Genomic DNA, 17,985 nt, shown 5'->3' with positions numbered 1-17,985 from the left:
CATTCCATTTTCCATCTCTAGTCTTTGTACTGGCTATTTCAGACCTGAAATCTATCTCTCCTTAATTTCATTTCCTAGAACCCTTCACGACTCTCGGATCAAAGCACCACATTCTAAAGGAAGCTTTTACTAAAGGAAGTTTCCCCCAACTGCTCCCCCAACCTTATATTTATATCTATTTAGTCTGTATAAATTTACATATATATACATATGCATATATGTATATATGTTATCTTCTCCATTAAAATGTAAATATTAAGATGAAGGATTATTTTCATTCTTTGTTTCACCAATACCCAAGCATAATATCTGCAACACAGGAGGAGCTTAAAAAGAAAATGCTTATAAATTAACTGGCTGACAAGATCTTTATAAGTATAGTTCTCTAGAGGCTACACCCAGTATGCCAGTAAATTTGGAAAACTTACCAGTATGGTTCTCCAGGTGCTACACTCAGTATGGCAGCAAATTTGGAAAACTTACTAGTCACCATTGGATTGGAAAAGATTAGTTTACATCTCAGTCCTAAAGAAGCGCAATGCTAAGGAATGTTCAAATTATGAAATAATTGTACTCATTTCACATGCTAGCATGGTTATGCAAGCTAGGTTTCAGTAATATGTGAACAAGAATTACCAGAAAAACAGACAGGTTTTCAAAGAGGCAGAGGAACTAGAGACCAAATTGCCAACATTTGCTAGATTCTGGAAGAAGTAAAGGGAGTTCCAGAAAAACATCTACTTATGCTTCATTCACTACACTAAAGCTTATGACTGTATAAATCACAAGAAAAGTCCTTAAAGAGATAGGAGTATTAGATCATCTTCCTTGCCTCCTGAGGAACCTGTATAGCCTCGTCACTTTATTTAACTTGCATGCAGAGTACATCATACAGAACGCCAGGTTGAATGAACAAAAGATGAAATTAAATGTGGCTGGGAGAAACATCAACAATCTTAGATATGTGGATTGTACCACCCTGACAGCAAAAACTGAAGAAGAAGTAAGAAGCTATTTGATGAAAGTGAAAGAGAAGAGTGCAAAAGCTAGTTTGATGCTAAACATCAAAAGAAAAAAACAACAAAACAAAACAAAAACAAACGAAACCCAAAAAACCCTAAGATTTTGGCAACTGATCCTATTACTTCCTGGCAAACAGAGGGAGAAGAAATGGAAGCAATGTCAGATTTTATATTTGGGGGCTCAAAGGTCACTGTAGACAGTGATCGAAGCCATAAAATTAAAAAAAAAAAAAAAAACGCTTGCTCCTTGGAAGGAAAATTATGACAAATCTGGAGAGCATATTTTTTTTTTTCCAGCAGCAATGTATAGCTGTGAGAGTTGGACAATAAGGAAAGCTGAGCACTGCAGAACTAATGCTTTCAAATTGTGGTGCTAGAGAAGACTTTGGATATTCCCTTGGACAGCAAGGAGATCAAATTAATCAATATTTAAAGAAATTAATTCAATACTAAAGCTGAAGCTTAAATATTCTGGCTACTTACTGAAAAGATGGCACTCACTGGAAAAGACTCTGATGTTAGAGACAAAAGGTAAAGATGATACTAGAATATGAGAAGGATAGGTAGTGTTATGGAAATAATGACTGTGAACTTGGAGAGACTTCAACAGATAGAAGGTGATAGAAGAGGCTAGTGTGCAATGGTCCATGGGACCATGAAGAGTTGGACAAGACTAAAACAACTGAACAACAAAATTTCTAGGGTATCATTGAATACCCAATGAAATAAGTTATCTTAGATTCTAATACATTTGATTCTTCATGATCAAATACGCTAAGCTATTTGACATTGGAGGACAAATTTTTTTGTATCTGATGATAAAATCAACAATTAAAAAAAACATTAATTGTGGAGTTTTTTAACTAGAAGACTGCTAGTACTTGCTCATTTTTTTTTCTGGCTTATAATTGCTTTGAAAAAAGTAACTAAAATTAGTCCATACTAACAAAGAATCTAAATAAAAATTCCAAATAACAGTCCTTCACTTCAAAATGATCTTAAAATAATCATTCCAAAAATTATTTAAACTAATAAAAAGATTGTACCAAGAAAGTATAAATAGAAACTACTACCCTTATATATAAAAGGTAAAAGAACACACATAAAAAACAAATTATTACCCTAATTTGCAAGTTGTTTAACTTTTTCTTTCATCTTGTCCATCAGTTATTCAATAGTTTTGTTATTAATGGTCTTTAAATAGTCTATGACCACTATAAAGGACAAGGGTGAAAATCTCCATAATGGTTTAAAAAAAAAACTCCAACAACCCTAAAACCCACAAACACATAATAGTACAAGAGCTAAAGCCATTGGCAGAGTTTAAATAATCTTTGTTCAGTGGTTAGTAGAGAAAAGACTATCTTCCTAGTGTGTTTTTATTTTCCTATTATACCCACTAGCATCAACATATACCTGATTCTCTGAACTTCTATTATGTTGGCTGTGCTATTCCTAAACTCTCCATCATTTCAATTATCCCATTTTCTACTTCCAATTATAGATTGCATAGAATCACAAAATCATGAAGACCTGGCTTGCTACAAATTAAAGCTGTTCATCTTCATCCTAGAAACTGCTTAGCAAAATCTTTAAATTTTTCTTTGTTGATTCCCTAACATGTAGCAACCATTCCAAAACTTAGCCACTTTGGAAATTCCTTTGGAAATGAGAAACCCCCGATCTACCTATTCTTCCTAGCTCTCATGAAATGACTTATTTTCTGCTTTACTTAATTGAAGAATACTACTAAGATTTCTCATTGCCTTCTATTTCACCTCAGTATTTCCTATACCAACCTCATGTGGCCCCCCTATCTCAGAAGAATTATCCTTTCCTTTAGCAACTCTAATTCCTTTCCCTATGCCTGCCAGATCACTCCTTATCTCCTAGGAGATTTTTGTTCCCTCATTTATCCTCTTTATAGTATCTGTGGTCTTTGCTTCTTTTGGATGCTTTCTGGTTTTAAAAATGTATGGATCCCTTTAAAATCTCCTGAAATATCCCATCCTACTTTTAGATTGTTTTAATCTTAGGGCATTTCCTCTTAGAATTAGCCTAACTCTGCTTTTTTTTTTTTTCCTGATATTTTTACCCACTGCTGCTAGGTTTGTTCTTTTGAGCCAAGCTAAACATATCCAGCATACTTCTATGGGACTGCCCTTCAAATTGAAGATAATGATCATGTCTCAGAAAAATTTTCTCTTTCCTAAGTTAAACAGCTTTGTTGCTTTTATAGGTTAAATATTTCCAGTTCTTCATATGGCACGATCCTGAAGTACTTGAGCATCTTCTGTATGACTGAAAGCATTCCTAAAACGTGGTCTTCACAACTCACCCAACACTGTAGATGTGGTCTCGGTAAGTCACAACATAATAGAATTGTTCCATCTCTAATCTTGAATGAATAAGACATATATTAAGCACTTGCTTGGTGCAAAGTACATTGCTATGTTCTAGGCAAAAAACAGGAAAGCAAAGCCATCTCTGGTGTCAAATAGTTTGTATTCTAAGTAAGGAGACAATCCAAATATCCTGTGGCCCTCAGGATGCAGCCACAAAGCAGATGTTGACTCCTCTTCTTTAATGTCATTCCTGAAAGTCACTCTTCTGAAAGCGCTTAGATTCCTTGTCCTGGGGTGCTTCCATCAGGGTCTAAAGGGGTTATAGTTCAATGGTGGTGGTGGTAGTGGTGGTGGCTAGACCCGCTTGGCACATGTTGCCTCCTGTCTTCCCACAACTTCGGCCAGGTTTTCCCTGTGTATAGCAACCAGTTGTCATGGCTGGACTTTCTCATGAATGACAACTGTGAGGGCTGGTATTCTGAGGGGAGGGCACTGTGCCCCCCTGGGCTCTAGCACCTATTTACCCATTCTTGGTAACTGGTCAGGAGTTGCTGCAGATAGTGATAAGTCCCTTTCTGCACAATGATTTCTTCCCTCAATGATAGCTCTAGAAGCTGGATTTGGTGGTTTGGAAGGTTCTCATTCCCAAGGTTTGGGGTTCAAGACTTTGGGTTTTGTCCCTCCTAGAGTAGGAAGATGATGATAGGTGAAGGTGTGTGACTTGGTTGCCACATGATTCCCCTCCTTTCTCTTACTCAGGGTTTCTTTCTGTGTTAGCTTATATGACATTCAAGAAGGATCTTAGACACTAATGCAATTTAAAATTTGTATTAGTAATCTGTTGATTTCACACAGTTGATTCATATATGTTACTAAAATCCTTAGATCTGAGTCAAACTGTTATCTAACTACAACTCCCACAGCATGTACTTTTGAAGCTAATTTAAAAAACTCAGGTATAAGACTTTACATTAATCACTATTACAATTTTTCTTATTAGCTTCAGTCTAATGTTCTAGCCTGTTGAGATCTTTCTGGATCCTGATAAAAATGGGAAATGGCACAGGGCCAAACACAGATGCTGATAGCATTCTAGCCAAGATCACCTAAGCTGATAAAGGATCAGTACTGGGGACTGTTTGGAGGTGAACATTCAACCAGTTCTGAATCCATTCAACTGGACAAGTCTATAGATGTTCATAAAAGCATAACAAATTTTGCCAACTGCTTCAATTAAACAGAGATTTTTCTTCCATTTGTACTTTCCTTGATGTATTAACTCTGGGAGCTCATACCCTGAATGACTGTTCTTGACGAAGTTATGCTGGCATCACTACTTTTTTTTCACTAATGGACCTTTTCACATTTCTAGATGTGAATTTTGTCAAGAATACAAGTTGAGCTCCTTTTCCTACAGTTTGCAGTTTTTTCCTTTTTACAACCCCGGGCCACCGCTTAGCTTGGTCTCTCTACAATTCTCTATGAATTTTCAAAGGAAAATTAGTAAAAGTGGTTCAAGGATCCCATCTACAAATTCTTTGAGCACCCTGGCAAGGAACTACTTCTCCTGGGCTGGCTGACGGTCTCAAAGGCAACTAAAAAAAGATGTTTTGTTCCTTATTTGAGTATCAACTCCCTGTTAGCCATTTTTATTCTGTTCTAAAGATCATTCCCCTTTGCAGATAAGAGTAGTCTGCTCTGTTATCAATTCCTATAACCCTCATCTCAAAACAGTAGCCCAATTCTTTCTTTCATTCTTCTCCTTTCCCCAATATAGCTTAAAACAAAATAAGAAAAAAGAAATTCAATTAGCCTTAGCTTTATCCATCAACTTATCCTGAGCTTTATCACTCTTGACATTATTCTCACATGATCATGTTACATTTTAAAATTCATCTTTTCTTGCTTCATTTTGTATGTATCTTTAAAAATTTTTTAATTTGGACAGTGAATTCCCTGTATAACCATATTATCCTCTTTTAAAAATTCACTCTTCACTGAAATTGTCATATGTTTGTTTGCCTTCAGAATTTCATTCTTGTGCACCTCTCAACCTATCTGGGTTGATTTGGCCTGACAGAATTTGAGTCCAAGGGATCCTCTCTATTCTTTCTCTGAAACCTTTGGAAATTTCTCGCAGTAACTAAGGCAGTGTCAGGTTTTGCTCAGATTTTCTTTGATTCTCTATTACAAATTCTAGGCACACTTCACCTATGGCCCAGCATTCCTATGTTTTGGTCCAGAAAAGCTTAATTTGTCTCAGATATCATTTTCTTAACTGATGGTCTTCATTACCACTTCCCCCCCCCCCCACTGTCAACCCCTCTCAATGTCATCATTTTTAACATCTATCAATACTCCTGTAATCCAAAGTTCCAGTCTTCCTTCTTCAGACCACTCTTCCTTTTATTAATTTCTCTTCTTCCCTATTCCTATTCCACCACTTCTCCTTTGCTTTCCTGCTGTCAAGAAATGGCTTTAACAACACAAATCAGATAACAAGATGGTTCTGTTTCTTCTGCCAGAAAGAATAAACAATTGTCTCACTGTTACTATAATCTTCAAATTTTTAGTCTAGCTCAATTATTTTTTTATTGCTACAGAAGTTGGGAGGCTTTTTGGATTACTCTCAGGTTCCTAGCTATTTAATGCTTTTGAGAATGCTTGATATTTGAGTGCTGGTTAAGTGGAGGCATCACTGTACTTAGTGACAATGCTATATTAAAAAACAAAACAAAACAAAATAAAGTTATTAAGGGTCCTCACCTTTAATCTAATGCTATGATTTCTTAAATCAATCTCCCTATGAGCTCAAAAATTTTCTGATTCTTCATAGAAAATGTTATACCTGTGATTTTATTTTCTGCAAAGAATAGGAACTACAAACTTTAATTTTTATGTTGTTTTATTTACTGTATTGACAAAAATATTGATTCCTTAAGATTTCTTCTTTAATTTCTGCAAATAAATAATTACATGACATAAAAGACATTAAGTTTCACCTGAATTTCTGTAGTAGTTAAAATTCAATCCAAATTAGCTTTATGCTGAATACAAGTTTAAATCTAATGGCAAGAACCAAAACCTGGATTAATCTTCTGACCTCAATTCATTTGTCATTACATTATTATCAGTCAGCACAATGCAAAGAATTCTACATTTTATAAGGATGATATCTGAATACATTATCCCTCATCTATAACTTATATGTCTTTTATGTTTGTGTTTTCTATTATCATCCTCTTTCCTACCCTCATGAGAATGTGAGGACAAGAATTATGGTTTTACTTTCTTTGTATTCTTAGCACAGTACCTGTGCTAGTGAAATACTTAATAAATGCTTAATAATTGATATATTGGAAATAACCCTAACCCTAACCCTAAATTCAAACATTTTTCACCTAAGATATCATCAGTACAAACTGTTTAAGTCTAATTTAAATAACACCAAGTGACATAAAAGATAAAAATAACCACAAAATGAATTTCTATTTTAGGGGTAAATCCATTAATAAGCATTTAATTAGAGATTGTTATCTTTGAAGTATACTATTAAGCACAAAAGACACAAAAGAAAAACTAAATAATTTATCACTTTAGCCTTTGCTAAGATAGAAAGTCTACCTCAGATCAAGTAGATTTGAGTTCCAGTCCTGCCTTTATCAATTATGTGACATGGCTTAACCTCTTAGAGCCCCAGATAACTTTCTAAGAATCTACATTGAAGAACATCTGCCAATCTTCATTGGTGGAGAGTCTTTTCACCAAGATTTCCCAACCATGATGATAGCCTAGGTCCTGAATAGGCTTCCCCTTCCTCTCTTTGTCAAAAGTCTGTTGTAATAAAACATTGGAATATACATACCAAAATTCTAAACCAAGCTCTTATCTAGTCCATACCACACTGGTGAGAGTATAGGAAAAATCAAGGGCAAGGGCAAGGGCAGGGGATAAAAATAGAGTTAACAAGTCAATGACATCGTTAACTTAGAGAATTCCATTTGGGAAAATTTCAAATTTATGTGTATATCCCATATGAGACATTTTTAATGTCAGAAATATCTACTTGTTAAAAATTCATTTTTATATTCATTATTTATGTCTATTTTCTTAGGCTGCCTTTTTGGGTAGACAGTTAAGGTACAAGAAAAGGAGAGAGGTCATTATAATGCTAGGGATCAAGAGATATAAGTTCTGACCCAATTCTATCACTAATTAAGTATGCAAACTGCTAAATGTGTAACTTTGGGCAAATCATCTAACACATTTGGGCCTCAGTTTTCTCCCACCAAAAAAAAAAAAAAAAAAGAGGTTGGATTTTATGATTTTTAATATTTCCAGTTTAAATATGCTATGATTAGAAAAAAAAGATTCTATAATTTTAATCTAATCTCTCATACTCAACAAGATCAGGGAGAGATAAGTGCTGAAGATATGTTGTGTGTGTGCACACACACATATGTAATGTTTAAAAGAAAAGAACTCAAAATGTTCCATCAAATGTCCCTAAAATGAGAGGAAGGCCAAAGATCATGCATTTAGAACTGGAAGAGATCTAAGAAGTCATATGGTACAATCTCCATGATTTTACAGATGAGAAAATTGAGTAAAGATGTTTAAGTGAACTGATAATTATCATATATTTTACTACCAGGATTATGTCTTCTTTCTACCCCACTCTATTATAAAGCCTGATAAATGTGAAATAAATAGATGATCAGAGTAGGGATTTCTAATCATTAGGGAGGATGTGAATTATCCAGATTAAGATTTAAAATGGAATGCCTTCAAGTCTTTTGAATGAAGGCTAAAGTAACTGCCCTCCATATAATCAAGCTGAAAGGCACACCCCGACACACACCCATCCTTGTAACTTACTATCTATCTAATCTATATTATATTTAGATGGTATATTGTAATGGGCTGAGGTTTGAGTTGATGCACTGAGGACCCAAGCATGTGAGGTTAAATAGTAATTGGACCATACTCTATTAATATATAAGCTTGGAGAAAGAATGGCCCTGCCCACTCTTTGTGCAAGTCCTGATGTGTTGTATAGGAAATGATGATTTTGGTGGGTGGAGGCAGGGGAGTGGAAAAGGAAGGGGAAAGAGAGACTGCTGGCGGGCATCTTGACATAGCTGCTTGCATTGCTATCATGACGGCCCTCCACCTCCGATCCCCCTCTGTTAGCAGGCTTCCTGTTGCAGCTGCCCATATTACTATCACAACCCTTCTTCACCTCTAATGAGAATTCTCTCTCCTGAGAATAAAGGATGAAGATTTTCCCCTTAACCTGAGTTCCTGACTCAGGCTGACTTTAAATACGCGGTCATCACATTTGGCGCCCAAGTGTGAGAACCAAGGACCCTACTTTCACTGAAGAAGTCTCCAGTGACCAGGAACTTAGGTGAGTATAACCTTTTTTGGTTGAAATGGGACAGATCCTAGCTAAAGATTCTCCTTCCCCCACCCCAACCCCCCCACCCCCAGCCCCACCTAAGAGTGGCACTATAGAAAGCCTGCTTAAGCTGATAGAAGGACAAGGGCTACTTATAACTTGGGAACAGGCAGCTAGACTTCTGAGTACATTAAAACACACCTCCCCTCGGTTCTTAGAGGAAGAGCAAGTCTCTCCAGATAACTGGGTATTGATTGGTCAACAGCTCTCCGCTTATTACAATGAAAATGGTCCTCATTCAATTTCCATCCAGGCATTCTATGTATACAATATAATACAGTTGGCCTTAAGAAACCGTGTAAATTCTAGAAGAAAAGGAAAAAAAATTCTAGGAATAGCCAAATGGGGAAGCCTGAGATAAAGGAGGAAGACAAAGAACAGATTAATGGCCACATCCCCACAGGGCAGGGAGGCTTAAGGGAGGCTCAAGGGTGTGGTGAATCTGAGGCAGCTTCAGCCCCACCTGAGGAGCAGGTAATTGACTCTCCTCAGTCAACTCCACCCTCTGGAATGAAGGGAGGAGTGGTAGTGGGGGGTGGGGTGGGCAGTGACAGTACCAGCACCTTTCCCCCTGCATCCAGCTGCTCCTTTGAGTAGATTGCAAAAGGGACTAATTAAGGCCAAAGAGGAAGGGAGAAATGTATTGGAATTTCAACACCACATTTTTCCTGTAATTCAACAGTTTAATTATTCAGGTCAAAAAAGTAGAAAATATGCTCCTTTTGATATAGAAATCCTCAAAGACCTGAAAAAAGCTTGCACTCTTTATGGGGCTACATCAGCTTATGTTAAGATGTTATTACAGAATTTGGCTTTTGAAATCTTGACCCCTAATGACTGGAAATCTATAGCAAGGATATGCCTAGAATTTGGACAAAACTACTTGTGCCTTTCTGAATATAGTGAGCTCTGTAGGATACAAGCCCAACAAAATAGAGTGGAGTTCATGCTGCAATCACCTATGACCTCCTAACAGGTGTAGGTTCCTATGCAGACGTCGAGTACAGATTAATTATTCCAGAGCAGCATATGAGCAAATTGCTGCTAATGCTATCAAAGCATGGGCTTCTCTTCACAATAAAGAAGACAAGGGTGGGGCCTTCACAAACATAACACAAGGGCCAAATGAACCCTTTGCTGACTTTGTGGGATGTTTGCAGACAGCTGTCATACAAACTAATGGTGAAAATGCAGTAATGGACATTATGATAAGGCAACTTGCGAAGGAAAATGCTAATGAGGTTTGCAGAAGAATTATACTAGGACTGTGCAAGGATGCTCCTTTAGAGGAGATCATAAGACACTGTGCCACAGTGGGTATAAATGCTTATTATACCCAAACTATGTTGAATATGGAAAGACAGGGTCCTTCTTGGCAAAGGAATTCTAGAGAAACTCATAGATGCTTTCAGTGTAGAAAAGTTGGATGTTTGAGAGTTCATTGTAGATATGGAGATAGAGTGAGAAGACAGGGTGAGAGAATAAAACCCAAAACCCCATGTCCAAAATGTAACCGAGGCTTTTACTGGGCCTCTGAATGTAGATTGACCCAGAGAAATGAGAGGCAGGGCCCAGCTCCAAGGTATCAATCAAAAGATAGGTGGGGCATGATAGCAACTGAGGTTACACCCAGAGATCTTTAGAAATTCAGGACTCTGATGTCATCAACCAACAGAAAAGCAATCAGCATTACAGTTGGGGAGCTTACAGGCCTTTTAACACAACAGGGCAGTGTCCAGTGCAAACAGCTCCACTATTTTTAGATAATTGCCAGGTGATGTGAAGTGATTCAGAAAAGTGGTAAATAGAAGGGAATTAGATAGGTTAAGTGCTTGGGGAAGAGGGTTTGCTTATATTTTTACAGGTGGAGAAGGAATCAGATGGGTGCCAACGAGCCATATTTGCCTTATCCATTGCAGAGAGACAGAGCAGACCCTTGAAACGAAGGAGAAGACCCAAGAAATATCAGGTGGTTCTGTTGCTGATTGTGCTCACCATTGAAAGAGCCTGACAGTTATGGCATATGACTCATGGACACAGAAAATTGTTAGACTTCAAAACCCTGAGGAATCATTGGATTCTCTGAGACATAATAAGATTGTTGTAGGACTTGAAAACCCTCAGGAATCATTGGATTCTCTGAGACATAATAAGATTGTTGTAGGACTTGAAAACCCTCAGGAATCATTGGATTTTCTGAGAAATCATAAGACTCTTACAGGACTTCAAAATCTGCTGGAATCATTGGATTCCCTAACACATAAAAATACTTTTGCAGGACTTCAAAAACTTGGGGGGGATCATTGGATTCCCTGATATGTGAAGCAATGGACAATAGATTGGTTTTGGATTATCTCTTGGCTGCTGAAGAAGGCATATGTGTGACTGCTGTTTACATACTCTCCTTCTAGGACTTCTGGCAATCTTTTACAACACTATGTTGATTTATATTGTTTGTTATACCGTTACTTGGGTGTATAATTCATGTTTGTTACATCACATCAAGCCTGTACTGACTGTGAGGAGAGTCATCACTAATAACCTCTGCGTTATTGCTGTGTGCTTGTGTAATACCTCCCCATGCTGATGGGTTTGTGCATACCTGTTTCTAATAAGACCCTTCAGCCCCAGAGACCGGCTAGCAACCCCTACTTCCCTTTGGTGCTTTACATCTCTCTTCCTGAGATGTCAGGGAGGGCGTGATCATCTCCTTTTTAGTGCTTTCACCTCCCTTCCTAAGAAGTCAGGGGGAGGGCGAGGGGGGGGGGGGGGAGGAGAGTGTCGTGATCCTCTCCTTTTCAGTGCTTTCACTTCCTTTCCTGAGAAGTCAGGGAGGGTGTGATCACCTCCCCTTGGGGGCTCTGACCTCCCTGAGGAGTCAGGGATGGCATGACCACCTGTGTTCTAAAACAAAAAAAAGCAGGAGATGTAATAGGCTGAGGTTTGAGTTGATGCACTGATGACCCAAGCACGTGAGGCTAAATAGCAGTTGGACTATACTCTATCAATATATATGCTTGGAGAAAGAATGGCCCCGGCCCACTCTTTGTGCAAGTCCTGATGTGTTGTATAGGAAATGACAATTTTGGTGGGTGGAGGCAAGGGAGTGGAAAGGGAATCGGAAGGAGAGACTGCTGGCTGGCTTCTTGTCACAGCTGCTCGCATTGCTATAACAACTGTCCTTCACCTCCAACCCCCCTCTGCTAGCTGGCTTCCTGTCTGCCTATATTGCTATCGCAATCCTTCTCCACTTCAATAAAGATTGAAGATTTTCCCCTTAACCTGAATTCCTGACTCCGGCTGATTTTAAATATACGGTCATCACAGTATATATAACCCAAACTGTGACAAAAAAATTACTATATGCTAATTATATATGCTATTATAATAGTAAAACAATATTAGTTATTTAAACTGCAATACTAGCTATTTAAGAAACATAAATCATTCCATATTATATTTAGATGGTATATTAAAAAGCTTTATAGTGCCAACAGATTTGTTGATTTATTAAAAAAATTAACAAATGTCTAACTATGTGAAAGGATCTGTGCCAGACAATGGTCATAACAAATAAGGTATTTCCTCTAATTAGCATGTGAAAAATGTGTGAAAGATAACTGAAATCCAAGAGAATTCAGCATATAAAATCCCTATACATCATTACCACATAATGTCCTTAAAATATATTTTGATAGTGAAAAAAAGAATGTTTTTCTTACCTGTATGATAAAATGTAAGAAAAAATAAAAGCACTCCCATGAACATGTTACTTAGGAAGGTAACAACTCCACAAGTAATTCCTTCTGGAACTGGGTAGACAGTTTCCACAAAAAGCTCAAAGAAGATGGGAACGCTGCTATTCAGGAATACTCCCAGTAGAATACAGGAGGCATATAATGTCACTAAAATAAAAATACAAACAGATTAGTTTTATGATACAAGCAGTAGGTTACATCAGAGAGATCATCTGGGTGTTGTTTCTTAAGGGCCAGCTCTGGATAAAGTGGCCAATAAGGATATAAAAAGCATCACTCATCTGTCAGTACTCTTCTTTACTCTTGTTTTGTGGGGCAGATGGGAAAAGGTTTTGCTGCCAGCAGTTATCATAGTCACCATTATTTTCTCCCTTTTAGAGGTGCTGTGTCAAAGTGCAACATGAATTTAATCACCAGAATATAATTAAAAAGATTAAGTTCCCTTTTGGTGTATTACTGAAGGAAAAAAAGACATACATGGTGAATATAGTGATGTAATCACAAAATTTATATCTGCTTTGAAACTGTAGGAAAAAAAATTAAACCAAAGGGTAAATCTATGAAGCATAACAAGAAACCATGAAAATTATTTATGTGAGGAGGCAAGTTGATAGGGTTCCCAAGGGCCAAAGAGCCACTGAAGCTCAGGTAATATATGACTACTGGAGATAAAATTACAATACAGGGAGTCTCTAACTTATGAACACATTGCATTCCAAGAGTTCCTCAAGTCAGAGCTTTGTTTCTACAGGAAATACTTTCTGAATTCCAATGTCATAAAAGATGGGCAGACTCCCAGGGTAGCCACAAAAGCCTATTAAGCCCAAACTATGACAAAAAAATACATATGCTATTCTAATAGTAAAACAATATTAGTTATTTAAACTGCAATGCTAGTTAAGAAACATAAATCATTCATTTCTGCCCAAAGTGATATCTGAAGGTCTAGAGTCATCAATGAACTCATTAAAGGAGACAAAAAGGCCTAAGATAGCACCTTGGATAATGTCTACATTTGGGACATATGCTACTTCATGTTTTTAAGCTAAGGATAGATATATTACTATCTAGACCTAAACAGGAAATGCTCAGTGATTCTTTCTCATAAGAATGTCTGGTATTTTATTTATTATTATTATTATTTTTAATTGAATCCCATTCTTGAGCAGCAATAAGTTTCCGCATCCAATTATGTTCTCACATTTCCTGTTAGGTAATAAATGTTTTATTCTACTTTGGTTTCACAAATCACTCTACTCAGCACTACTGATTCATGAACGTGCCCATCTGGCTGTCCAGAACAGAGAAAGAATCCATCCATTCTCACTCATGAAGTTATCACTGCACAAGCCAGATATACACCTAACATGGGGTGAACACAAAGTGATTTTTGGTTAGTATCCCAAGATTCCTCAAGTAGCCATTTTAACAAGTTGTCTGGTCTAATACTGTTCTTGTGAATACTCATTTTCCTACTGAGATCATAACAGGAGTGGATAACAAAGGGAAATCGACTACTCAACTAAAATCTCTGACTTAAATTGTAAGGTTTTCCTTGTACTTGGGAGCCAAGGATCCTAAGGCTTAGGAGTAGTAATGTGGCATATGTATCTTCACTTATCTCTTTAATTGGAAAGACGTTATGGATCTTGACTTGTATGCATATTATTTAATAGTATCCTTTGAAACTTACTGAAATGCCATTAACTTATAACAGTATTTTAATTTTCATTAACATCAATAAGTAGACAATTTTTTTTAAAATTCTATTTCTTTTTTTTTTTTTTCTAATCTACTTACAAGAATGGTAGATCAGATGACAGCTAAGAATAATTAACCTAAATTTTAGGATAACATGTTTAACTCGTATTATTCTGGAGAGATGTGGGCCAGCCAATCTCATCCAGTTACCTATTTAGGAACAAATTTAACATTTTTTCTTGGTTTCAAAAAAGATCATTTTTACAAGCATAAGATGGGGAAAGAAATGGCTATAAAAATTTTGGGTCTTTTATTGGACAGCAAGCTCAATGTGTCAGTAACATAATTCCAGTTAATAGAATGTTAAATTGTTTTCAGAAAGACATAGTGTATAAAACTGTTTGAGAATATTCATTTTCAGGCACTGTATTTTAAGATGGGCATTGATAAAATGAAGTATGTACAGAAGAAGACAACCAGGATGATGAAGAACCTTGAGTTCATGTCACATGAAGATTAGCTGAAAAAAAGAGGGGTTGTTTAGTCTAAGACTTGGGAAAGGGGGAAGGAAAAGAAAAAGAGTTGTCTTCAAATATGTCAAAGAATGCCAAGAAGGATCAGACATGTTTTATGCATATCCAGAAGGCAGAAGTAACATAATGGGTGGAAGTAACAGAAAAGCATATTTAGGCTTGATATGAGTAAAAGCATCTTAAAAAGTAATGTTATCCAAAAATAGAATAGACTGCCTTCAGAGGGGGAAGGTTTTCCCTTCGCTGGAAATCATCAAGGATAAACTTGTTGAGTCCAACAAAAAAAAGGATTCTTTCCCAGGGAAGAGTTATACTTTGTGGCCTCTGATTCCAATAGGGAGATTCTGTGATACCATATTATATTATATATAGCCCAGGATCACTTCAATTTTTTCACTATCATGTTGATTCATTTTGCGTTTTGGTTCACTAAGCCGTCACCAAGATGGCTTTCTTTTGACTTGACCATTGCATATTAAGGATAAAGATTGTCCAAACTTATTCTGAGATATAAATGAATTTTATCTTATCCACAGGTAGAGGCTAGAATAACCAATGAGTGTCCATTTTCCCTATCCTACTATATATTCAAGGGACCTGGGGAATGTAAGGAGGAGGGAGATTAATTCCATTTCCTTTTGGACAAGGAAGCCAGGACTCCTTTTTCTTTTCCTTCCTCCTTTCCCAAGTCTTAGACTAAACAACCCCTCTTTTTTTCAACTAATCTTCATGTGACATGAACTCAAGGTTCTTCCTGGTTGTCCTCTTCTGTATATACTCCATTTTATCAATGCCCATCTTAAATTGCCTGAAATGTAAAGACTCCTAAAATTTTTGCTGTAAGGACTGATTGGAGAAAAGAGCTAAGGGAAAATGAATTAGAGCATTACCTACTTCTGTTTGTATGAAGACTGGGAAGAGTAGTTTCATAATTTTACTTTGTTGTTTTGTTATTTTTAATACTTTCCCTCCATTTAACTACTTTAAGGATTCAGTTTCATCAGTATGGGCACTCTTTACTGATGCCAAATGCCACCCTTCAGTACCTTAACTAAGGGTTTCACAATCCATTATGTGATGGTCAGTCCCTCAGCAATGAGCCTGCTCATTCTTAGTGAGGTGCATCTAGGCCTGGGCTTGGAGCCTTCCCAGACTGGGAGACTCTTCCAGCACTCTGTGCTGTTGTACACCAGAACTGGTACTCCAGAAATACCTTCATGACAAAATGAAGTAATGAAACATAGCTTTAGTGATGGTCATTTCTGTTTTAAATAAAAACTTTTAGGGAAAAGTAAATTTTGAAGATAATAAGTTAGAGAAAAAGTCCTAGTCAAAGAAAGGCTGGGTGACAGGAGCACAGCACAAAGAGAGAAAGTAATGGCAGCAATTAATAAAAGAGAGAAAGAAAATGGGGACAGAGAGAGGATGTGAAATGGAGTCACCTTCCATGGCACCACACTCCCCAAATGGAAAATGATACAAAAGAGACTAGCAGAATCCCATTCTCAAAGAAGAGAATAATATTTTACTGATTTATTACTCAAAATGCAAAGAATTCAGGTAAATGAGTTAAAATCTCAGAAAATACTTCCCTTCTCTATCTCTACAGTATTTCTAACTCAAAGAGAGATCAATTCCTAAACTAGAAATGAAAATAGTTGTGTGCAAGGCAAGAGTCAGAGGGCTTGGGTTTGAATCTTGATTCTGTTATTTGTTAACTAAGTGGCCCAGGGTAGATCTCTTAACCTCTTTATATCCTTAACCTCAGTTTTAGATGAGGAGTATTAAGACTGATGAGTTCCAAGATGCTTCATTTCTTTGAAACACAGAAAGTGGAAAAAATGAAAACAACAACTAAATTCATTTGGCAATAATAAAATTTCATTCTACTGGGCCATACTTTATTTGAAGTTCTTAATATTTTAAAAATCAATAATGCAATAATGTTGTATTGATAAAATGTTTTCAACTTTTAAATATGTGGTCACTCCCTATCCTCCATTCTTCTTCAGGTTGCATTCCTAACCTTTCTTTGGACTTTCTCTAATCATGTGTCTATATGCTGGATACCTTCATCTCTTTTCCTTCCCTTCCTTTCAGCTTCCTTTTATATTTTGTTTTGTTTTTTCCTATTAGAATATATGCTCCTTGCAGGTAGGGGATGTTTTTCCTTTGCTTCCATTTGTAATCCCAGAACTTGGTGTAATGTGGTGCTTGTTAACATGACCTGATATCCATTATTCCATATGATTACTGAAATAATACTCTCAGACCTGTAGAACAGGTTTATCATTCCAACTGATCAAATGAAGAAAGAGATTCCCAAAGGGGAAAAATGCTTCATCCAGGATGGTAAAATTGTGTTAGTAGCAGAACCCAGACTAGATTTTCAGATCTGATTCATAATCAGATTATGGATTACATAATGCAACCCACTTCTAATATATATATATATATATATTTGAAGTGACAACTTCAGAGAAACCTAGGAAGACTTTCATGAAGTGAAGCAGTTATGAAGTAAGTAGAACCAAGAAAACAATTTATACAATATCAACAACACTATAAACAAACAATATTGAAAGACTTAAGAATTCTGATCAATGCAATGACCAGCCCCAATTCTAGAAGAATAATGAAATATACTACCTATCTCTTCTTGGAAAGATGATAAACACAGAGTACAGAATAAGACACATATACATGAATATATATGAATATATTCATGTATATGTATGTGTGTGTGTATGTATATGTATATGTGTATATATATATATGAATTTGTCTTGTTTGGACATACATACAATATTGTTATAAGCAATTATGCAGTTTGGGACAGAATCAAAAGACTATAAAAGTAAAAACAATCTTAAATAAAAACAAAGAGATTTGGTATAGAAGATGTACACTTATAAGTGACCACCAAACTGCTAGATGCACCTATGATTAGAAATGAATAAATATTGTTTCTACTCTTAGTCCCCTAGAAGAATGACTGAGCCTAGTCTCCCTTCCTATGTCTTGGGAGCTTTCAGTAAATATTCATAATTATTGACAATAATAACTGTAAGTTACAAGTGTTTTATTTTTCTTTATTTCAATGTGACAGTGCAGGGATGGAAAGAAAGAAAAGAAATCTCTGTTGATTTAAAAAAAAGAAAATGT

The 17,985-nt window shown here is 36.4% G+C and overlaps 1 protein-coding gene across 3 annotated transcripts in view; it reads right to left on the bottom strand.

The window, feature by feature from the left end:
- Positions 1-17,985, bottom strand: part of SLC49A4 (solute carrier family 49 member 4) — a 199,767-nt gene that overhangs the window by 71,859 nt on the left and 109,923 nt on the right. For all 3 annotated transcript variants that reach the window (XR_007951904.1, XM_051985412.1, XM_051985413.1), the window contains exon 8: positions 12,551-12,733. Coding sequence is in view for 2 of the 3 variants with exons in the window: in XM_051985412.1 (XP_051841372.1) it covers positions 12,551-12,733 (183 nt within the window). In the remaining variant the exon portion in view is untranslated. The remainder of the gene's footprint in view (positions 1-12,550; positions 12,734-17,985) is intronic.

The sequence above is a fragment of the Antechinus flavipes genome, chromosome 3 (assembly GCF_016432865.1).
Source record: "Antechinus flavipes isolate AdamAnt ecotype Samford, QLD, Australia chromosome 3, AdamAnt_v2, whole genome shotgun sequence".
NCBI lineage: Eukaryota > Metazoa > Chordata > Mammalia > Dasyuromorphia > Dasyuridae > Antechinus > Antechinus flavipes.
Note: the sequence above shows the minus strand (reverse complement) of the source record. Positions and strands in the feature narration are given on the sequence as shown.